Source organism: Limanda limanda, chromosome 15, assembly GCF_963576545.1.
Source record: "Limanda limanda chromosome 15, fLimLim1.1, whole genome shotgun sequence".
NCBI classification, from domain to species: Eukaryota; Metazoa; Chordata; class Actinopteri; order Pleuronectiformes; family Pleuronectidae; genus Limanda; species Limanda limanda.
In genome coordinates this window covers 7,606,762-7,631,675 of record NC_083650.1, presented here as the reverse complement: position 1 = coordinate 7,631,675, position 24,914 = coordinate 7,606,762, and the positions used below count along the sequence as shown (strand labels likewise).

At 44.1% G+C, this 24,914-nt stretch overlaps 1 protein-coding gene across 2 annotated transcripts; it reads left to right on the top strand.

Annotated features, from left to right (window-relative positions):
• Nucleotides 1–1,576: 1,576 nt before the first annotated feature.
• On the top strand, nt 1,577–23,856 carry dachc (dachshund c). 2 transcript variants are annotated; one of them, XM_061087372.1, is made up of 11 exons: nt 1,577–2,148; nt 9,493–9,602; nt 11,607–11,711; nt 14,969–15,147; nt 16,334–16,454; nt 16,559–16,693; nt 19,353–19,549; nt 20,141–20,291; nt 20,982–21,110; nt 21,275–21,379; nt 23,245–23,856. In XM_061087372.1, exons 1-11 carry the CDS (start codon nt 1,577–1,579, stop codon nt 23,280–23,282), a joined length of 1,842 nt encoding a protein of 613 aa, XP_060943355.1. In that variant the 3' UTR covers nt 23,283–23,856. The 2 variants fall into 2 exon arrangements, with proteins under 2 accessions (XP_060943355.1, XP_060943356.1); XM_061087373.1 differs by having other exon boundaries at nt 1,586–2,148; nt 20,144–20,291.
• The last annotated feature ends 1,058 nt before the right edge of the window (nt 23,857–24,914 follow it).

Sequence of the window (24,914 nt, the reverse complement as noted above, 5' to 3'; positions counted from 1 at the left end):
TTACTGATTCAAGACCATAAAACTATGAACCCGCCAAAAATCCTGACATTAATGACACAACAATGGCACATAGCCGGAATGATGTGCATCATAAATTACTTGAATAAAGGTACAAGACCCTACAAGACGTTACATGTTATTTTCTTGGCTCATCCAGGTTTAACATATTTGTACTAATAATTTGGAAGGCAACCTTTCACAGTATTTCAATATTTTCTCATTTTTACCCTTTCTACCCCTCTGCATAAGAAAGGATGAGCACATTCAAAAAAATGTACAAATTATATAGGGCTATGGTTGTCATACAAGCCATTACTTTTCTACATTTCTACGACACTCCATATATATTTTTAATATATATATATAATTTTATATATATTATATATATATATATACATATTAACCAAACTAAACCAAATTAAACTAAACTTAACAAAAAATGTAATTAAATGTATCCTTTATTTAAGCACCATTGAGATACAATATATTCAGTCAAGATGGGCAGTGATGAATTAAAAAAGTTTAAAATAGCAAATACAAGCAGACACACACACACACACACACACACACACACACACACACACACACAGACAGACACACAGACAACAGATTATAAACAAAGAATAAGCATAGAAACATGTAGAAATCAGTTGCTAAAATAAATTATGGAAAGTAAATGAAATTGACGTCAACAGATCTTTACAAACCGTTCTGGTATTACAAACTTTCTGATTTGTATTTTATCCTAAATTATATTCTAAAGCAGCCTCTTGGGTATTTTCTCACATTTCATAAAGCCTCTCTGATGTCATATTATATCCATATTAACTAGTATTTAGAGATTGACATAAATTGAATAAAACACATCTGCAGTCACCGTGTCATACTTCTTCATGTGAGGATTACAGGCCACAACTATTAGTCCTAAACGATGTTAAGTAAAGATTACAGTGGCACCATGAAGGTTTTAAATAAATGCAACAAACATGATTAAGTCCACATGTGCTCTAAGTCTCATCACAAGTGTTAATGAGAAAGTGTGATTTCGTTAAAGGCGTTTATCATAAACAGGCTTATCCAAAGTTTATGTGGGCTAATCTCTCTCTCTCTCTCTCTCTCTCTCTCTCTCTCTCTCTCTCTCTCTCTCTCTCTCTCTCTCTCTCTCTCTCTCTCTCTCTCTCTCTCTCTCTCTCTCTCTCTCTCTCTCCTCCCTCCCTCCCTCCCTCCCTCTCTCTCTCCCTGTCTGTGGATATGTCTCTCTCTCTCTAAGAACACCAGCAGGCTCCTCCTCTCCATGTTAATGTGACAGTAGCATCTCCAGCTCAGAGACAATCCTCCTCTCATTCAACTATGTGATCTGTTTTTCCCACACTGCTCCTCTCTTCTTCTTCTTCTTCTTCCTACTCCTCTCATCCCCCTCTCCTCCTCCTCTGCTCCGGGTCAATCAGTGCTCGCTCCCCCGTTAAGCAGCTGCCTTTCTCCGGGGGAAAGTTACTTTTAAAACAGTTTGACTCTGAAGTTTACTTTTTTGTTTTGTTTATATATATATATATATATATATTTGTAATTATCGGACATGACCACTATGGCCACCGCGGCTGCTCAGGCTCTGCTCCCGGCGGCTGCGCTCGGGCACCACCCGGCTCCGAGCTCCGTGTCCCCGGCCACCAGCTCCCCGCCGCCCGCCGCCTCCTCCCCGGCTCCTCCGCTGGCTCACCCGGCGCTGCTGCACCAGTTCCGGGCAGACCTCCTGCTGGCGACCGGCGCCGGGCTCCAGCCCTGCGGAGCCCCGGGGTCCGGCGGCGCCAAGCCGGTGTACGCCACCCCGTCGCCCGTGGAGAGCACGCCGCAGAACAACGAGTGCAAGCTGGTGGAGGTGAAGGGGGCCAAGCTGGCCTCGTTCACGGTGAAGGACACGGAGCTCATCTGCCTGCCCCAGGCGTTCGACGTGTTCCTCAAGCACCTGGTGGGGGGGCTGCACACCGTGTACACCAAGCTCAAGCGCCTGGACATCTCCCCGGTGGTCTGCAACGTGGAGCAGGTCCGGGTGCTCCGGGGGCTCGGGGCCATCCAGCCCGGGGTGAACCGCTGCAAGCTCATCTCCAGGCAGGACTTCGAGACCCTGTACAGCGACTGCACCAACGCCAGGTGAGTGGGGGGGCTGCAGGGTCACACAACTTATTGTTGGAATAATGTATATATGTGTGTGTGTGGTGACAGCAGGTGCAGCAGGTGTAAAACATGTGATTCTAGGATTTTAAGGGACTTTAACTTTTGCACTTTACTTTCCGTGCATGTGAACTCAATCTGCAGGTCAGGTCAAGTCCCAGGTTTCATGGATTTGTGTACAAAATAATATGAAAACGTCATATTTCTGCACATTTTCTGATATCTTTCTCTAAATTAAATGCTAATAATGTCCTTCAAAAGTCACATGTAAAGAATATGAGGGTAAATGAACATTCCACTTGTTTCTGTCTGAAGGATACATCTGTTTTTCTCTGTACTGGAGTTTGTAAATCATTCCACTGGGACTGACTGGAGGTCCAGTTAACCCCCTTTTTTATTTACCACACAACTTCCTGCCGGGCCTGTTACTGATCACTGCTTCAGCGGATGATGAACGCTGTGCTGATGATGATGAGGATGAGGATGTTGATGGTGTTGATGATAATGAATTTTAGTAATCCTAATTAAAACACACACACACTTCTAAAGTTTGTCATGTTATCGTGGGCTGAGATCTCTCGCTCTCCCTGACATGAACGCACATGCACACAGTATCTCTCACACAGACACACACAGACACACACACACAAACACACACACACATGCACACATTGAATCTGACACTGTCATTCTGAGAAATTGATTCTTCACAGAAATTAATTAATTTTCATTTGGCCCCAAGCGGCAGCTTAAATCAGGACAAGCTCACTCACTCACTCACTGATCCCTTTGCTCTCCCTCTCTCCTTCTCTCCGCCGGCCTCTCTCTCCCTGCGTCTCTCTCTCTCCTTCCTTAATAACTCGCTGTCTTATCATATCAACACTCTTTAGCCCTGAGCATCAGAACAGAGGAGATGATTAAATGAATTCTCGGTGTTTATGATGCGATTATGTAAATTGGCTGTTTTGCAGAACTCCGATGGTGACCAACTACATGGGTCATCAATCCAATACGCCACAGAGATGTTTGGATAAAGGGGCTAAATTGGATGGGATTTGTGGTTTCCTGGTGCCTCAGTCTGCTGTGGTGGGGACCACATGCTCCTGACAGCATGGGTTGGAATCCCGAGGAGTGTGGATTAGCCTCAGTTTGGGGAATTTATATTGTTTGATAGTTAATCCCCGCTCCTTGGAGCATGAATGATCCAATTTACACCTGCCATTATATGCAGATTGAGGAGGCATCAAGATGTGAGCAGATAGAAACTGATGAAAGCGTGTCTAAACTATTTTTAACCTGTTCTTTTAATGTTTCTTGGGTGTAGGTCAAATCGTTCAGGTCCTTTTTAATGTGGCTCTATTTTTAACGGTGAGCTACTTTTTGATTTTAGTACCAGGTGTTAGTTCTTGAGATAGGCTTCGACTTGTTGAGCTCAGAAACCACAAACACTCGCATTCTGAAACAAACTCTTGCAAGAATCAGCTTCCGGCTCCATGTGAGTGGATTAACACCTGCGTTGAGCATTTGAAGCCCCCCCCCAGCCAAGACGAAATCCAGACACATCTTCCGGCTGCTCTGGGATTTCTTCCATGTCAGGTGTTAATGGGAACGTTGTTATACAACTTGAAAACCCACAGCCTCCACCATCTCTAATTATCCACACAACACTCAAACATGCCTTTAGTTAATGAGATCTAAAAACATCACTCTTCTGAAGTCTTCAAACGACTTCCGTGATTCTTTGTCTGAAGGCTTCAAATATGCTGTGGTGGCCATTAGTATCACCCTCCTGCATTATGAGTAATTTAAGTAATCCCTCGTGTGGATGGAGCAACATGGGGGAAAAAAATAAGAGAACTAAAGATGGTTATCGTTAAAAGCGTGAAGGAGGGCTGACTAGACCTAAAGGTTCCACCAACGTCTCCAAGAATATGATGTTACGTCTGTGTGACAGTGCCGGGGCTCAGTGAGGTTTTGGTTACTGATTAAGACAGCCATCACTTATTATTTTCCAGTCCAGTACAGTCAGACAGGCCGGAGGAAGAATAACAGCCCTGTCGGATTGTTTAACACGACTAACAGAAAGGCTTTACATGGAGTCCTGCTGTTTATTCTCTTTGGCTGTTTGTTCATTCATCGGTTCTCTTTTAAGATTAAAATTAAACCTTGTGAGGCAGAGGTTATGAAAATGTCCTCTGTTATCATTGTCTTTCCTTCTCCTCTTTGTCTCACTCTTTCGCTCCTGCTGTGCAGAAACACAAGCGCACACACACACACACACACACACACTGTGTGACTTCTGAGGACGTTGCATTGACTTTCATTAATTTCCTGGAGAATTACACTAACCTGTACCATAACAACTACACGCATTACTTTAACCCCTACCCTAAACTCACTAGCCTGACTAGACCTCTACCCTCTTCCTGAAATTAAATGATTTACGTGACGTGAGATTTAGGTCCCGACAACATGACTAATACCTGGGCCACACACACACATGCACAAACACACTCACACCCACCCTGACCACTGACTCATTAAACCATGAAGAAGGGCCGACTTCACCCTCAGTCAAAGCCTAGTTATAATTCATGCATAGGTGGCACAAAAAACACACACTCTATCTGCTCTCTCTGTCATCTCCCAACACACACACTCAGTCTCACACACAGGCAGACACACAAACACTCATGGTCACGCCTGTGTGTTTGCTGGCTTTGCTGCTAAATGACATTAGTTCCACAGAGAGAACATGGTGTGTAGGAGGCAACCTGATCCTCCGTCCTTTTCTTTCTCCCGCACAAAGGAACAGTTTCATTCTCAGTTAGGAACACACATCAAACAGCTCGCTCAGGTCAAACTGTGTGTGTGTGTGTGTGTGTGTGTGCATTTATTGTACATATATATTATGCATACTTTGTGTGGCATTCAGAAATGCCACCCCTCTCATGTTACCCAAAAGCAGTGAAATGTGGCGAGACCAGAGTTCTCGTTACTTATTAACAAAGAATTTGTTAATAACAAGGCATGGGTTCTCCATTTATGTGTGTCAGTATCTCTCATAGACAAAGACATGGAAAGTAGCAGAAGATGTGTGTCTCGAAAGCAGTGCTGTTTTTCTTAATTCACCAAAAATAATCTTACTTGCTGTTTGAAATCTGCCATGAAGATAGTTTTGGTTTTGTTTGCTCTTTACCTGCCTCCAGCCCAATAAACAGGAGTTGAATGGAATTTAGTTCATATAATGTTTTTAAAATTAAACAAGGGACAAAATATATTTGCACAGGACCTAGTTCTACAAGATTAAAAAGTTTCAGAGAGTCTCCTTCTGGAAAGATAAATGAGATGTTGCTGAAAATGTCAATTCCTAAAAAAGTGTAAACACAAACAAAATTCCATCACTTGCATTTCATTGAAGTGGATCCAGAAACAGGTCTCACAACAAGATCTGGGGAAAAAAATGTACTTTGTTAAATCAAACTATGATTGATAAATGAAATGAAGTGGCCTGCGGAGTGCAACAAAAGCTCGGCCTCGCAAGCTGGCAGCGGCGAGCCACTGTGTGTGTGTGTGCGCATGGGAAGGTGGACTCCTCAAAGCTGAGCCCCACTGCCATGCCATAACTCACTGTCAGAGCGAGCAGTGGTACGATGAAGGGGAGGAGGACTCTGTGTGTGTGTCTCTGTGTCTGTGTGTGTGTGTGTGTGTGTTAGGGTGGGGTGGTTAGCTCAACTTTAACCTACACACTCTTTTGATGTTTTATAGAGAGGAGCATGATGAGATAGAGAGGGCCTCCATGACTTCAACTATGACAGGTCCTAATGAAGTACACATAGAGACACACACACACACACACACACACACACACACACACACACACACACACACACACACACACACACACACACACACACACACACAGACACACACACACACAGTCTTGACATCTTCTTGACCCTGGAATGTGGGAGAGGAATGTAAGGCGGTATCAGTTTTGGAGATCAGATTCTTGCGATGATCAAACGTGCTGTGTGTGTGTGTGTCTGCGTGTGTATATGTGTGTGTGTGTGTAGACGCCTGTGATTGTGTCGTCCTGCCTGCCTCTTTCATGACATCACCACACAGGCCCTTTTTCCTAATAACAGCGGCACATAAAGCTTTTTCAGCCGTCGATTTGAGAGGAAGATCACAACATCAATCTTTCCCTGCCTCCTCTAACCAGCGGCATAAGATTTCCAGCGTACGGCGGCGACGATATGATTTATCAAACCGGACCGTGACGGTGAATACAAACCCCGTGTGATAAACACAGATTGAAAGGATGGGAGCTGTAAACCGCCGCTAATATATTCCAAACAAAAATCTTGTTTGAGCTAGTTCTCTTTTTCTTTTTTCTCTCTCCCCTCTCCTCCTCTCCTACACAGACTCACATAAACACACACACACACACACACAGCTGCTACCTATCAGCACCTCAGTTCCTCCAAGCCAGTAGCTGTTCCACTGTTTTGACTGTAACACTTCCTCCTCTTTCATTACTTTTCTCTTTCCCCCTCCGTGTGTGTGCGTGTGTGTTAGCGTGGAAGAGAGAGATCTGTCATCTTTGTTATGTTTTGTTTCTGTTCCACCTGTGCTAAGCTCCAGCTGCCATGTTTGCCGTTTCATGTTTCAGGTAACACACACGCACACACGCACGCACACGGACACACAGACACACACGCTAAGTTTGGAGGGCAGAGAACCTTTTTCAAACAGTGTGTGCGGTGTGTGTGTGGTCAGAGCGTTGGCATGAGGGAGGACGTCTGGGTGAGATTTTAATTAAAGTTTGAGACAAAGAGGTCATAAGCCATACACCCCCTCCTCTACACAGACACACACACACATACACACACACAATTTATACACACACACAATGCACTGTTTTCTCTCTTCCCCCTCCCCTCTCTCATTCCATCCCCTCAGCTTGATGACTTTTCCATGAAAGGCTTTTTCATTAATCCTACCTCAGGGAACCGGTGCTCTCCAACCTCACACACACACACACACACACACACACACGCAAAACACACGTGTGCGTGCACGCAGACACACAGAGACACATAGACCTCCCTCTACGGGTCACTTTGATGTATCAACGCACTTGCAGACTAAACACAAAATTAGGTTCCAGTTTTTAACGCCCCCTAAAATGCAACATATACAAAGGGGCACACACAAAACACACACCCATCAACGCACACATACACAGGCCATTAATTAGTGTGTGCAAATAAACAGTAGTAAGGGAAAGGGAAGCGGCTGCAGTAAAAACCAACCGCAGACTTTGGTCTCTGTGTATTTTATTTCCCCCCACTGGTGTTTGCCTCTGTGTGTGTGCCTGATTGTGTGTGTGTGTGTGTTTTCATTTTAGGTGTTCCAATATCAGTTGCACTGGCGCTGTGTTGCTTTACCTTCAAATTTGAGAACTAAAAATAAATTTCCTGCTTTTGTCAAGCGCAGTATGCTGCTCTATATGCAATGCAAAAAAAAAGATTGTGTGTGATGTGAATCCACCCTGGCCTCCGAAAAAAACAACACACACTCCCACACATACCCACACACTCACACAGTGCCACACACACATTTACAGCTTCATCCCTCTTGCACATTCCTGCATGTCTTTATGTCATGTTGTGTGTGTTTAAATACGTGTACGTCTACCTGAGTGTGTCTCTGTCGCTGCCGCTGTGTGAGTGTGAGTGTGTGACAGAGAGAGTGTGTGTGTGTGTGTGTGTGTGTGTGTGTGTGTGTGTGTGTGTGTGTGTGTGTGTGTGTGTGTGTGTGTGTGTGTGTGTGTGTGTGTGTGTGTGTGTGTGTGTGTGTGTGTGTGTGTGTGTGTGTGTGCGAGTGTGTGTGATATCTGATGTCAGCTGTCACATCCCAGTCGGTCTGGGCCCATAATAAGAGACAATAATAACAACTCATTAAAACCGAGGGCAGGAACTGTGGAGCTCATCGGCTCATCAAATTAACCTTTGAACACTTCATACGCACACATACCACACACAACCTCACACACACACACACACACACATACAGGTGTGCGCTCTCTCTCAATCTCTCTCACACGCTCTCTCCTCCACACACACACACACATGAGCTACCTGTTTTTTCTTCCACAGTTAGTGACTACACAATCTTTCTCTCTGTCTTTTTGTCTCTCTCCATCTTCCCCCCCTCTCAGCCAGTGGGTGTGTCAACAGGGGATTGGTCCTTTATGCTGGGTAATTGATGAATTATATGCAATATGCAAATGAGGCGTCATTAATCTCCTGACTGACAGCTTCGTTTATGGGGCCTTAATGACGGCTGGATTAGATTCTAATTAAAATCTGCTCAAAGACACCCCACGCTAGGAAGCTGCTGCCGCCGCTAGTCTATCTCTCCCTCTTTTTTTTTTTTTTTTTTAATTTTTTTTTATCCTTTCCCACCTTTTCTCACCCTCTCGGACTCTCCCTCCATGTGTCTGTGGCTCTACACCTCCTCCTCTTCCCATGGTCTCCCTTTTCGTGTGTTTATTGTTCTTTCTGTTTCTCCTGCTCTCTGTCACACCTTCGTGTCCTCTTTCCCCTCCGTCTTTAATATCACACAGACACTCCCTCCACACACACACACACACACTCACACACACACACACACACACACTTGCCCACAGACTCATGTTATCCAATGTAAGGCTGGCATGAAAGGAGACGAGCTGCGCTGCTTGTCATTAAGCCTGATGCGGCCCGTGTCATTTCCCCTGTCAGGACATTCACACCATTTAGTCAGAGCCAAAGTGATGTCTGACAGTTTTTCACGTAACTCCTGCAGGATTGATTGAGCACGCCGGGCTCAATCAAACCATGGGAATCTGCTCGTAGTCACAGGGTTTATTCAGAAAATCGGTGACATGACGGGGAAAGAGGGGGTGAATGACCAGACGAGGGAAGGATGGAGGGAGTAGGAGGCCTGCACAAACACATTTAATAAGCAAACAAATGAGTGAGTAAGCTGATTAGTAATGAGGTGTTTTATTGATGCCATAGGGAAACACCTTTTTTGCTTGCTGGCATCCACAGGGAGGTGCAGATTTGCTGTACAGCAGCCTTCCTGGAACCGGGCAGGTTTCAGTGTTTTGCTTGTTGACATTTCAGCAGGATCAGAGGTTTACAGACTGACGGACAGCTTCTCTAACCGGGCCACCCATCTCAGGCTCAGCAGGACAAGCCGACTGAGCGAGTGAGTAAAGTATTAAACTGCCTAATGACTAACGCTGGCCCGTGTGTTCTCCGCCTGCAGCTCGAGGCCGGGACGACCGCCCAAGAGGCTGCAGAGTGTGACAGAGGGCGGAACCCACCACATGCTGTCCCACAGCGGTCTGATCCACGCTGGGATCATGCCTCCTGCAGGTGACCACCCAGGCCTCACCACACAGCACATATATAGTGCATACGTGTAAATTAGAAACAGTATCACACAACTAACACTGTTGACTGTATTCATTTTCCCTGTTTCTGTGTTTTTCTCATCTTGCTTTGTCATTTGTTCTGTTCATTTTATAAAGTTTTCTGTCAGTTACTGTCAATAATTTGTCTTGGACAGGATATTATACAGATGGGGGGGGGGCGTTACATTTCCTGCATACCAACATAATGACACATCTTTACCTCATATCATCAGGCAACCTGTGTGTTGATTAATAAAATTAGCATAGATAGTGCTGACACATGAGAAACCAGGCATAACTTGCACGCTTGGTATTTTTTTCTTGACTTCTAAGTACACAAAGTCCTCTGTAAAGTCGAGCAAGACTAACTTGAAATTTCCAGTTCTCTTTGTGTAAATGACACTTTAACCCATTCATTGTCTTGTCAATAATTAAATAAAGTTTTAGGATAATTAATAATGTACAAAAATGTCCAGGAAGGAAAATTTGTGGTGTCCGAATATCTCTGGACCTTTGTGTTATATACTTAAATCTGATATTTTTATATGCCAAAGGCCCTCTTATAACTACAGTGCTGCTTGTTCTTGTCACAAACAGTTGAGTCCCTATTGTGTTGTGTGTGTGTGTTGTGTGTGTGTGTGCCTGTGTTTGTGAGTGTAGCACAGAGAAAGGGAGAAAAGTAATTGTTGGCACCTCACCACTCTCAAAGTTGCCCTTGGCTTTGTGCTCTTCACTGCAACCTGATCTTTTCATTCTCCACCTCAAAAGAAGCCATTTTCTATTAGCCTCCACTTCCTCTCACTGTTCAAAGGTGTTTGAGGGTGTGTGTGTGTGTGTGTCCGCGTGTGTATTGTGCGTGTGTGTGAGCGTTCAAGAGCATCTTTCTCAGTGGGAAAAGAGTCTTTTTCCACCAAAGGAGAGGGCACGGCGGCAATGTCAGCGCCACTGATTAGAACTGGCCACATGAGAGGGTGGAAAGAGACAGAGAGAGGGAGGACATTTGAGCGTAAAAGGCAGGGAGAATCTTTGATGTGATCCTCCTTAGTCTCTCTTTCTCGCCCTCACGCACTCGCGCACACACACACACGCTACGCGGTGGCTTATGTCCCGCTGTGATGCTGACATTTGAAAAGGTAAAGTAAGGAGAGGCGATGGGAGGAGAACAGGGAAGAGGGCAGGAGGGAGAGGAAGAGGAGATGAGAGGGAAAAAAAGGAACAATTTGTTGTGGTTGTCGTGGTCGTAGATGGACGGACAGACAATTCCCCTCGTTGTGCAAAGAAGAAGGGGAAAAAAAACACTCGGCTGTTCAGTTTGTTTCAAATGTTACGATGTAACCAAGTTCAGGAAATTAAGACTTATGCTTTGTTTGCGTTTCCTCAGTGGTGTTTGCACAGTAGCAGGGTTTGTGCATCTTTAATAATATTCACCGTGTTTGTCTGTATTAGCGCGAGAGATATTTAATTATCTGTCGAGTTGCTCCGTGGGTCAAACCTCCGTCTGAGGTTCGGGGCGCAAATTAAAATGTGACTCTGCCCTGCTGCTACATTTTGTCGCTCTCCGTTTCACATAATCCAGCAGTGCACAACCCCTATTAAAAAGTATATCCACATTTCTTTCCCCTAATGCTTCTAATTTGGGCCGATAAAGAAGGACTTTCGGGCTGAAAGGTGGAGCCGCTGCCGCTGAGTGTCGTCCTGTGTGCTGTGGGATGTGATGTCCCTGTGTGGGAGAGATGAATGTCTCGGCTTGTTCCTATCACCGCTGATTCCCTGGCAGACTGAACGGCCGGTGCAGCGGTGCAGTCAGAATGAATGGCCGGCCTCTGTCTTCCCATGACAACCTCCTGCCTACCCATTGCTCTAATCCTCCACCGGGGCCATTGATCTGGCTCTTATTGATTCTTTCTCTTTCTTCCTTTCCTGCTTTTTTCTTTTTCTCTCCCCTCTATATCTGTCTTTCTCTCAGATCTGTCTGCCCTGGCCAAGAAGATCAAGCTGGAGGCGATGGCCAGTTACCACAGTAACCACCAACATGGCGGGCACAACGGCGAGAACGGTGACCACAACCTCGGTGAGTCTCGTTGTCTGTTTGTGCGTCTACACAAACACACGCGCACGCACAAACACAATGTCACATAATTACGGTCGTTTAACATGTCGCTCGGGTTGTTGTCTGTACACATCCGTGATGCCAAGTCAATACAACTTGGAGCAGCTGTGTTTGTGTGCGGCTGCTGGACCAGGCTGATTAAAACCAGGATGTGACATCACCTCTGCTGCACGTGCGTTTCCTCTGAGAGACGAGGAATGAAAAACAAACGACCGCAGCCCTGAATCATTTCTTCAGACGAAATTAGAAATAGACATCTGGGCAACATAATCCAAACTATCAAAACACATGGCGCAGATCTTTTTGTATACATATTTGATATATCACCAATCTTTGTGGCGTTTTGATAAATTCCTGTAAAAGCAAATATTTCCATCAGCCTCAATTTGTTTGCACACTTTGTGACTTCAATGAGATTCAGGAAATAGATACTGGTTGGTCATCCGCTCTGCAGCCTCAAAACTCCTGCCAGTAAATCATTAGCACACATTAGTCATCACATCAGGTTCAAACCTCAACCAGCTCTGTTACTCATGCACAACATGGCATTAGTCTGCTTATATCAAGTAATATAAGATCAGTATTTACAGGAAAAGAAGTGTTGAGTAATCCAAATGTTCCTGTTAACACTTAACAGTTGATTTTAACATTTAGAAAAACGATCCTTCCAGGTACTCGGTTCGTGTTCAAGTGTAATTTTTTTAGTCCTGTGTTTTGAAAAAGCTGTTCCCTTTACTGCACCGGTCCTCGGCTTCGCAGTGAAGTGGAGCGGCAGCGGAGGAGAGCGAGCTCACCGGGATGATAGAGAGATGAATAAGATGAGAGGCTGAAGCCAAATCAATAGTCTTCTCTCTAATTCACTATCCTGAATGCAAACGACAAACGCTGGACAATCGATGGCGGAACGGACACACGCACGCACACGCACGCACACACACACATACACACACACACACACACACACACACACACACACACACACACACACACACACACACACACACACACACACACACACACACACACAAACAAATCGGACGCACCTCCCCCTCTGTTATCGACAAGTTAAAGCGACATCAGTGTGTTTAGACAGATGACAGGGCTTATGGAGGTCTGTGTGGAATACACTATCAACCTGGGATACACTTAACATGTGGAGCGGACTGCCAGGCTTTAGGGCAGAAATGAAAAACGAAGAAACCGTCCTTGTGTTTCTCAGAAATTGCAAGGAGACGAAAGTCGAGTCACCACGTGTGTGTGTCTGTCTGTGTGTGTGTCTGTGTGTGTGTGTGTGTGTGGTGCATTTTCCTCCGTGCCCGCTCCCAGTCTTAAAGCATTGTTTACCATTGTATGCACTCGGTTACGACTGCCAGCATCTGTGCACAGTTTGGTGGCATGGTTACCACCAGCCATTATAAACCTGTAAAGCTTAATCACTGTTAATGATAGAGTCAAGTGGAAACACACACACACACACACACACATGAGCACCGTGTGTTCTTTTCCACACTGCCACCCACGGCCTTATGGGAAGGACAGACCCCTACCAGATCTTTTAACCACTACAAAGGCAGAGTCTCTGATTACACACACGCACACACTCACAACTGCTGAGTGTGACACCTTATGGGCCGAGGGAAGAGCAGGGGAGCAGCCATTTCTGCATTTAACAAGATCTTCTGGGAAATTTACAGTAACTGTTTGTTTACAGTAATGGTTTGTTTGGATAAACATAAGAGAGGCACTTTGACTTTTGATGTTTTTTAATGAAACATAAGAGAGAGTGATGGGAGGGCACAGGGAGCGGAGGGGAGAGCGGCAGAGAAAAACAGAATTAAGAAGGAGAGGGAGGGTGAATGAAAATGAAATTATGAGGGTGGGGGATGGGGGGGGCGACAAAAGTGGAGTGTTGGTTTCTAACCAAGGTTTAATATTTGGCTGCTGGTTGATTGTCGGAGCATCTGGTTATTTAGCTCCATTCAGACAGATCTTTTGTTTGGATTGGTTTCTGCTCTGGGCGAGTGAGAGACTAATCTGCCAAATGCACAAAGCACTGCACATATGTCCGGCGAGCCCGACTCGTAAAGTCAACGCCTCACTCTTTATTTCTGACTTGGCCTCTTTCTTTCCCTCTTTCTTTCTCTCTTTTCTCTCCTCTCCCTCCTTTATTTGTTCCATTTCATCTCTCCTCTTTGGATCGGCCTCTTTTCTTTTTTGTTTCCATGCACTCCTTCCATTATTTGTGACAATTGTGCGGAATAGAGTCCAACATTTTTTCCTTTGTGTTTATAATTACCCAGCGTGCATTGCTGGCCCGGCACCAGGACTGCCATCAGCTTCTTTTGTTCCACTTCCTCCCTGTGTTTCTTTTGTTTTTGTTTTTCCTTTTATTAAATGATAAATATTTATGTCATTTTCTACCCCCCCCCCCACAAACAGGATTGTTTGCTTCATGAATAGAGGGACCGCAACTACCCACTAGGGTGCACTTGAAAGGAGGGATTTGCTTTAAAGATAGTGGATATTTGTCTTAAAGACAGGAGACCCTACAACAGATTGGCCCGAGATAATAAAGAGTTTGATTTGATTCACTGAAAACAAGTCGGATTATCAATAAGAGCAGAGTTGAAAGAAACTGTTTGCTTAACTTGGCTTAGTTTGAATTTCAGTTTTTTAGCAGAATTCACGAAAAGCCTTCACAACAGCAGCTCTGTGTTATGTTAAAGAGCAGGACAAGTGTTGTTTTCAATCATGTCTTCTTCCACTTTACTGCCTTTTCATCATCTCTCCTCCTGCACGCGTCGTTTTCCACTCTCTCCATCTCTTCACCCTCAACATGCGCACACACACACATATCATCAAGTCGCGCTGTGGAGGCAGAGCAGTCATCCAGGTAATACTGACATCACAGATGAATGATACCAGCGTCCAGTTTCAGTCGTGTCATCAGAGGAGCTGAGGCACTGTGGGCTTTTAGTTCAGTACACACCACAGGGCTGAGCAGAGAGAGGCCTGATGGATAAATGCAACTCAAGCAAGGACACAAAAAGAAAGAAGACAGAGACTTATTTCACGTTGGATGTGTGGATACCGCAGCTTTCATGGCGTTTAAACAGAGCTTCTGTTTCTTATGACAAACATAGCCTCTACTGTACTTTACTGTCCTTCACTTCTTTACTTGTAGTTTTACTGTAGTTTTATTCTATTCTTTCCCCCAGTTCTGGATCAGTTGCCCTTCATGATGATGTCACATCCCATGATCCCTGCCAGCCTGGCGCCGGCCTCCGTTTCCATGGCGATGGGCCAGATGAACCGATTGAGCGCACTGGCCAGCATGGCCAACGTGGCACATCTTCATGCCAACTCCCATGCCAGGGCTCCCACCTCCGTCATTAAGGTGAACCCTGCGGACCCTCAGCCCGGGTGGATCTCACCACCAGCCTGTTAGCGTCTGAGTCCATGTGACACTCGGGAATTGTAAATTACATAGAAGTGTTATTTCAAAACAAATGTATTTGGAAAAAACTAAATACATGACTAAATGAAATACACTCCAATTTGCTTTTAATATCTAAAGTATTGTTAAAAGTCCCTTTAATTTCAAGATGAATAATCAAATTATTTATCTCAGAATTTAGAATCAAATTTATTTTTCTCTTACAACCATAGTTGGTATGAAAACCACAAATTGTCCACTGGTGGTCGTATAAGTTCTGGATCACTACCAGAATATCCTCATTTGTTCCTTGGCTTGAGGCCAGTCCCATATCTATTTTTAAACTTTTTAAAATATTCTCCCTGCAGACAGAAACTGTGACCTTTATAGCCGGGTTGGTCTCTTTGCTCAAAAACTGCATCACTGGTTTCACTCCTAAGTAAAAGAGGTTTGGACGGATTATATTTCCTGCTGCAGACGTCACTCCTCACAATGTACTTTATCACATCGTGTCCTCATCAGTGGCAGGAAGTCATTTTAACGATGCAGACCATTGTTTTTCAAACACCGGGCTGGGTCCAGAGATAGTTAAAGAGTGTTATTGAAACGGAACACCACATTTTCATGTGAGAACCAAACAATACCATATTACCTTTCCAGGCCCTTACGTGTTCCAAAGAACATGATCGTTGCCGAAGATATGTGGAGTCGACTGTGTTCAGCCAAAAAGCAGCTATTACATTTTGTCAGGATTGAGATAAGACCAGAAACATGTTCAGCATGTGTTTTACAATAATTTAACAGGAAGAGAAACAGAATCAAAGGATAACATAACTAAAGAATCCATCCATTAGCAAAACCTTTTGACCCTAGAGAGTCAATGAGAGCTGGGTAAAGGTTAAGATACTCCCTGGACACATCGCCAGTCCATCACACGTCTGAAACATCGGGAAGGTTCTTATCTGAGTAAAATGTGATATATATACGTTTCTTCCCCCGAAAGTTATTATTTATATCTATATGATGTCAGCTACATACCATATTGTTGACATAGGCTCAGTGTGATTTGGATTTTAAGTTGATTTCTCGTGGAACATAACACACAAGTTAAATTTTCACTCTGCAATAACCTTTTTTTGTTCTGCAGGAACGAGTGCGTGACAGCCCCTCGCCCTCTCCCTCTCTGGAGGAAGCCCAGATGTCGTCCAATCACAGCAGCAGCGTGTCCAGTTCCCCGTCTCACATAGAACGCGTCGCAGAAACCACACGTACGTACTCACCCGGGTCATCCCAGCTCTGCGAGGAGTGTTTAACCGTAATGACACCTGTGAGCACTTTATGGCCTTTTTGACTTTTAATACCTCCTATGCAGACTCGCACCATGACGGCCTGTCATCGAGTCACAGTGTGTTAGGACACTCTCCTGGTGTGGTGCAGGGATCCAGGGAGACAGATGGGACTCCGGTGGAATACAGCAAGGAGAGCAAGAGGAGCCACAGCGACAGAGGTGAGATACATTATTATATCTGTGTAACTCCAGTCAGCTTTGAGATTCGTATTTCCTGTTTAAAAAAGAACATTTAAATGAACTTTTTCCTGTTTTACATGTGTTCAGTCTCATTTTAAATATGCATTGCATTACATTAGAGATTTATTGAATGACGCCATCGATTTGACTCCAAAGGTCAAGTTCTTGTTTCTTTATTGGGAATTTCTGGAGACTGCGGCCATTAATCATTTAAAGATTAGTAATGATTATTTCTCTGGTAAATCAATTGCCTTTTGAGCAGTTTGTCAATACAATACAACGAGCATTCAGTTTCCCTCCAGTCCATCGATCCGTGTCATCATTCCCACTCTGGATTGGAACACTTGTGGGCGACCGTGTGACCAGTTTATTTAGCTCTTTATTTACAAGCGGGAGGGATTCTAACAGTTTCAACAAGAGCGAAATGTCTCGCTAACAGGTCGATCGAGATTCACCGTGGCGCCCCCTCTCTCCGCCTCCTCTCCTCTTCGCCGCTGGTGGCCCCCCCGGCGCCCCGCGGAGAGCAAAGACAAATAATTCTGCAAAACAGGGCTCCATTAGACCAGGAAGCGGTGTTACATTAGCGAGCCATTTGCCGGGGCCGCGGCCTAACGAGCCAGGCGGCCTACCGTGCTCTCAGCTGGACCTCATCTGCATAACGACTGCCTCCCTGTCGTTAGGGCCCCGCGTTGCCACGGCGCTGCAACGTCAGTTGTTTGGTTCTCTCTGTCAGGGAGGTTTGCATTAGCTTAATGAGGACTGCTCAAGGACAAACAGTCAGCAGAAATCTCCAGCGAGAGGGAGAGGGGGCGAGCGGGACAGGAACCGGGAGTTTGTATGTGTGTGCACGCGCCTGTGTAAATGTATTCTAATACTGAATCACATTATTCAGTAATCGAATCTAAAAATCACAAAGGCCTCCCAGGTAAGGTTTCGGCCGCTGTCAGGTATCTGTGAACGTATTGATAAAACAGTGATGGCACCGACGACGTGAATGCCATGCATCACACATCACATTTATGCAATTGATTTTCAATTGATTTTCCCGGCATGCAAATGAAACACATGTACATTTGCCGGATTGCAGGCTTTTGTATTTGACCTAGAACATCACAGGACAGGTTTATCATGGATTGAACCGAGTTTCAAAGAGCACTCCGGCGCTGTCATTCTGTCAATCCATTGTATGATAATCTCTGAGTGTGTGTGTATGCAAAGCGGTTTTGGCTGTGTGTGCTGTTTCGGTGGTCTTTGAACAACGTATCCATGCAGCAGAGATCAGAGGCCATCCCTGACACCTCACTCCCATTAACCAAACATCAGCAGAATTTTATTCTCTCTCTGTCTCTCTCTCCTTCCCTCCCTCCCATTCTCTTCCGCTGACTGGCAGTCTTCACGTGGTGAAGTTCATTAGCCCTGGGGACGGGTGGGAGAGGGATAAGAGAGGGGGGGGAAAAGAGAGATGAAGTTGGGAGAAAAGAGAAAAACAGACAGTGACCTTGGTTACGGAGATGGGTAAATGATCAAACGAGCTGGCAGTTGTGTGTATGTGTGTGTATTTATGCCAAACCTGTGTGTGTGTGTGTGTGTGTGAGTGTGAGGTAAAGTAGGCGTAAAACAGTAACTCAATAAAGGATCAGTCACATCCAAGGAGCCTGGGGAGCCCACGCTGCTGACTGCGCACTTCAGCGCCTATGAGTGTGTGTGTGTGTGTGTGTGTGTGTGTGTGTGTGTGTGTGTGTGTGTGTGTGTGTGTGTGTGTGTGTGTGTGTGTGTGTGTGTGTGTGTGTGTGTGTGTGTGTCTGTATGTGAGCCACAGGAGTGTAGTTGGATGCCCTCCGCTGAGCTCGCCAGCACCTGCTAATTACCTTTCTCTACAGAGCAATGCTTTTAGCAAGAAAGAGGGAGAAAGGAGGAGGGGGTGGGGGTGCGGTGGTGGGGGGGGGTATTGCTTCTCATCTGTGAAACACCTTGAATGTGACAGTTGCCAAGACGTGTGGCCGAGGCGGGGAAGGGGAGGTGGGTGGGTCTGGAGCAGAAGATGCTGTGGTCAGCTAAGTGTAGAAAACACTGTCATTTGTCACAGACAGAGAAAAGTGCCAGATCTCACATCGCACGTTCACACTCGTCTCTGCTCCAATAAGCCCCGGACTCCCAGGACGTCTCCGTCCTCAGTGGCTTGGATGACAGTCCACGTATAGAGCGAGCAACAGACTGATGTAGGGGGGGGGGGGGGGAATGTGGAAAGAACCGGCCAATCGTCAAGTCCCTCGCCGTCGGGAAACGGGAACAGGCAGTTCTCAGGTTTACAAACAGATGGTCATCCATAATGCAGCTTCTTAGCTGTTTTATGTGAGATGTCAAGCTGTGATGAATTATCAATAGGCAGTGTGCCATCTAATAAAGGGTAACCACATTTTCAAAAGCCCAAACCAGGACTTTTCTGTACATGTACATGCACTTGCACACGCAGCAATTAGTGTAAACACCTATTTGATTTTGGGCTCGATATGTTTACAAGAAATGAAGTAAATGCTGTGAATTATAGAAATTTGCATTTAACCTTGATTAACATATTGTTGCGTATTATCGTGTTAGCCTTTCTGACTAGACATCAAACTGTCTCCATGCCCTCCAGATAACAGCTCCATGGCCACTCCGACAACAAGGGAGAGCTGTGATAGACAAGTCTACCAGAAACCCCCATCAGGCAGGGAGGGCTGCGAGAGGGTATCTTACCCTGCAGGACAGAAGCTCCCAGCAGGTCTCCACCACGCTCCCTTCATCTTCCCCGAAGGCCTGTCCTCCATAGAGACCCTGCTCACCAACATCCAGGTGAGGCTCTGCCGGGGTTTTATCATCGTTATTCTACTCGGAGATGAATAGGGAGGGAGATGAGCCACTCTTTGGGATTTCCTGAAATGGTAAATAGCAGACAAGGCAGACATTTAAGAAAAGCAGTAATTGGAATGGGCGTGCGCTGACCTGCTTCTCAGATTTTTACATGTCTTTGTTATGGGAGAGTCACAATGAATGTGCTCGCCGGTTCGGTTTCCACAGGGAAAAAAAACCCACATGTTGTTAACCTCATTTGATCCTGATGTGATATCAGCTCCGTCTCTAACGTGGAGTTAAGAGATCAGTGTTGATTTCATTCAGAAAAGTCCGTCTTTCCCGCTAATTACACAAGTTCACTGTGATCTTTGTATTTTTTACACTGAGCTGGTTTACATCCTCTTTGCTTGAAATAACTGCAGCTCGTTTTTAATCTACTTTAATCCTGAAAGTTTAAAAACACATTAAAAGAGAAATATTTACTCGAGATCCGGTGATTACTCTCTGGTGCATTTGTAGACTCTCTGGGCTTTAGTCCTCTGGCTTTTGTTCGGTGTGTAACCTGTTGATGTGTGCCTGTGTGTCTCCAAGCAGGGTCTGCTGAGGGTTGCCATAGAGAACGCCCGGGCGCAGGAGAAGCAGGACCAGCTGGAGAGGACGGAGCTGAAGCTGGAGCTGGTCCGGGAGCGGGAGCTCAGAGAGACCTTGGAGCGGCAGCTTAGCATCGAACAGAAAAACAGAGGTAGCATCCCACACAGTATCCGTTGATTTTCCCATGGAGATTATTCTAATTTGCCGATTTTTACATCTTAACACTGGAAATTCTGCTGCACAAGCAAAAACAGTTTGGTCTAATCCACTTCTAAGCTGACAGGACGTCCAGTAACTTGAAAATCAGATCAGGAGGAGCGGACACCTACTGTAGATTACCCCCTTAAAGCATCTGCAGAGGTGAATTAGACTGAGGTTGGCACTATACTACAAAGTAAATCAGGTTTGGCGTGTTGCTTTCAAATACAGCACAGTGAGAGCAAATGCCAGTCAAAGGTTGTTCCCTTGATAAGGTCACACGGGATGGAGACGTTGGCAGAAGGTGCCGATGAAAATTGGTCACATGATGCTGGTGACCTGTTGCATGTGCGGGAAAAGCTTTCAATCGTTTTTTGACAAAACCTGTCAACCAGCCTCTGTGAATTCAATTTGATTTCATGTCAAATATATATAATGACACTTACTGACTATTGATATTTCATTAAAACCCCAGCAACACATTGTATGTACAAGTCCCTCAGAGCTCTTAATGTAATGATGCAGCAAAGTCAGGGCGACAAAAACACAACAACATACAGAAATGACGTTATGTATTGAAATATTATAAAGGAACAATGTCCTTTGTCGTCTGTCCTTAATCCTCTTCCTCTTCTCTATTTAGTTCTGATCCAGAAGCGCCTGAAGAAGGAAAAGAGAAGTAAGAGGAGACTACAGGAAGCTCTGGAGGAGGAGGTCAAACTCCGAGATCAGGCCGAGCACAGCCTCCTGCACACTGCCAACACACACACAGGTACCTTTTTTTTCAAGTTCTCATGTATTATATTTCTGTTGTGACTTTTTATTGCCACTTCCTCATTTTCATATTAAATGTCACTAAGCCGTCAGTGCAACATAGCCCCGACTGTTCATTAGCCTCTAATTAAGTGTCCTTATTAATTAATGACCAAACTACAGGCCATCAATCATCGGCGGCGCCTCCTCACACAGAACCCGTGACCCAGGACGTGGATGGGAGCAACCACGACGACAACAGGCTGGACACCAAGGCAACAGTACAAGGTACAGGTGTGCAAATATCAGGCCGCCTCCTCAGTTTGAGTAAAAGCTGCTGCCACTGCTGAATCACGGAAACTTAAACACAAATTAGGACAAACAAACCGATTATAGAGATAGGACAAATGTATGATTTATTTTATTATGTGCCACCTAAGAACAGAAAATAGGACCATATTGAAGATAAAAAAAAAATAATCTGAGATTTAGAGAGTAAAGTTGTAAATCTTAATTTGATAAGAAGATATTATGAAATAACAAAATAAATAAAATAAAAAAAGTAGGAAATGTGCATCAAGGAGAACATGTGTTAACCAGAGTTTCCTTTGAATAGTCAAAGTCGACCACTACTTAACTTTCCTCCTTCACAGAAGAGGTCGGTGTGATTCTTTCTTCAGAATTCTTTCTCTGGAGAATTAAAACTTTGTTCTTGAAATGTCAAGACATTTTTCCTAGTTTGGTCAATTCCATAAAATATAAATGTTCATATTAAGTGAAAACATAAAAGTCTTTTAAGCTGCTCATGTGATCTTTTGAGTTTGACTTTAGCTCTTAAAAATAGAGAATGACTCATTTTTTAAAACACAAAGGTATGTGTGTGTCAGTATTTCTAAAGGCACTGCACCAGGTTTGTGGGGAATTAACAGTCGTACCTTCACATGACTTGTCCTGCTTGGTAAATTATTCAGTTTCATTGAAAGAATTATGAAATAAACGCTGATATACCTGCTGGTGGGGATTTATTCTGCTCCTGTCAACTGAGCCCGGACAACAGATTTCATTATTTCACCTCCTCTCTGCGTTTGATGCTTAACTGACCGGTCTACTGGAAGGGTTTTCAGAGATTTCACACAGAGAGCGCTCCCGACAAATTGAACAAAATTAAATGAAGCGTGAGGCAGTTCATCTGGGCTACCATTTTAATGGAGTCGGACGTTTTAATATATTTATATGTGGCGACGTTATTGTCCTCGCAGGGATAGATTAATAAGAATTTCTCACGTGTAACATCTTAAACAGACAGGAAAAAAAAAGGGGGCTGTGATCTCTGGACCCCGACCTCATCAGGAGAGTGCGCCGCTCGAGCCCACCTCTGCTCCACGCCGTGCCAGGACCGCCGCACGAGCCGGCGTGCTTGTTCAAAGGCAGTTTTTAATTGAATGTCAGTGAAGCAAGAAGAAAACTGGCCACTAATTAACGGCTGTCTTAATTGTCCTCGTGACGAGTTTGTTTGGACATCATTTGCATAATTAACACCCAGTAATAAATCATTTAAAGGGGAATTGTCTGTCAGACAGCGGTGCAGGATGTGCTCTCTTTGTGCCAGGAAGTTTTTATCACAAAAAACAGGGATCAGGGGCCCAAACATTTTCAACTCACACTTTACTATATTATGATCTTTTATTAAGGGTGAGGCTTTATAGGGTCTTATTCAATATTTATATGCATAATTAATTGTACACGGCATTTTACATCCTGTTGTTTCATTTACGGGAAAATCTAACTGAGTTGTACCATCGTCAATGAGGTTGTGTTTTAGTCTGCGTTTGTTGTTACCAGGATTACGCAAAAACTACGGGTCAATGGACGTGGTATGGATCAGGAAAGATCCCATTTCATTTTGATGTGTGTCTAGATCTGTCCAGGATCTGTTTATTATGTTTTTACCCTTTTCCCCGGGAACAATTCATTGAGCTTGAAGAAAAAATCTCACAATTTTGTGGGACCTATATTTATGAGAATGTGAAATTTGGTGCAGATCCAAATCAAATAAAAATTCAGATCTAGTGAATTTAATTGCAGTTTCATAAGTTTAAATGTTAAGAATTTAAATGGTGCTTAACTAATCTGTATTTTTTGGTGGATTTCAGATGGCAGAGTGTTCCTGCAGACCACTGGGATGTACTGAAGCTGGAATGGACGGATGGATGAATGGATGGATGGATGGATGGATGAATGAATGAATGAATGAATGGAAGGATAGATGGATGGATGGATGGATGGATGGAAGTGCGACGAAGATTCCTCCTTCATGAGACCTACAATCGACAGGCATGCTCAGTGGCATCTGAGATTCATGTCTCTACGTTGACTCCCCGACATTTCAACGGTGACATTTGAACTTTCCCATTGTTCTCTCGTTTTAATTTATTGCAGTTATCACCAAATCTTGGCCGTAGTGGGAACAGTACTTTATTCCGATGATGTGTTTCACTGTGTTTCTTTCGATCGAGGTTTTTAGATCCTAGATGAAGACAACCATAGTTGTTTTTTTGTCAGTGCTGTTTATCTGGACACAAGTGCTGGACGAGTATTACTTGTAACAGAGTCGTGTACATATATAGTCATCATCTTTGTTATTATTATCATCAAAAAAAGACATAAAGGCATGGTGTACAGTCAGTTAATGACTTGTATGTATTGTGTATGTTATGCAGTAGTGCAGTTTGACAATACAAACAATACAAATCCTTTTTATTAAATTGTGTTAGTGCTTCTTTCTTTCCCCCTCCCTCAATGTTTAATTTATTTAATTGTGAAAAGATATCTTTATTGATTTTTCTGAACTACACCAAACCACTGGACCCTGTGAAATGTGGCTTTATAGTTTGATGTATTTATCCTTTCTTTCGGCAACAAAAAAAAAAATAGTTCTGCATCCTGTGATACAGTGAACCCTTGAGATTTGTGTCGTGCATACGGAGGAGGTGGAGCTCCGTGTGCTTGCATGTCTATACATATATGAGGGAGTATTGGGAGGGGTGACATTGATTCTTGCTCCATCCCAAAAAACATGCACGTAGGTATTGACGGACGGACAGGAAGGTGCTGAGCAGGATCACGTGTAAACTGTCCTTTAGTGAAACATGTTGACGATGCAACACAGCTCCGTGGCTGCTCTCGTTTTCTGATCGTGTTTCCCCCACAGGATAGAGAGAAGTGAAAAACTTTGAAAAGCTAAAACTTGTGTCGTTAATGATTCACTTTTATGGTTAATTTGCAGGGAGACAAGAGACATAAAAAAGATATTGTTATTTTCTATTAAATATGAGTATTGCAGGAGATTAAATTTGATCTAATTCAATGAATGAATAATATCTACTGGCACCTTTAGGATTAAATCACTTCAAATGTCTGGAAACAAATCAATTGTGGCTCAACTTAAATCTGTTAAAACTGTTTTCACATATAAGATACGTGAAAACTGAATTGAGGAGCAAAAAGAGTGTGTAGCTGCAGACATGGGACATTAAACCAAGTGCTCAACAAATGCAGAGGGCAAAAGGATGAATATTGTAATAAATCATGTGCGGGGGTCAATGATTAAAATGCTGGTGAACATATCTAAAGCAGATAATTTCCCCTAAGACGGAAGGTGGATGCCCAGTGGAAAGCAAAATTAAGTTTTCTTAAGTCGTAAATAATCTCTTTCACATTGTTCTGAATCCCTTTGTTGTGCCAAAAGAAAAAAAGAAAAAGAACTCGTCCAGATTTTTGCTCATTCTCCCCTGTCTCAATGTGTAGAGTGCCATTTCCTGGA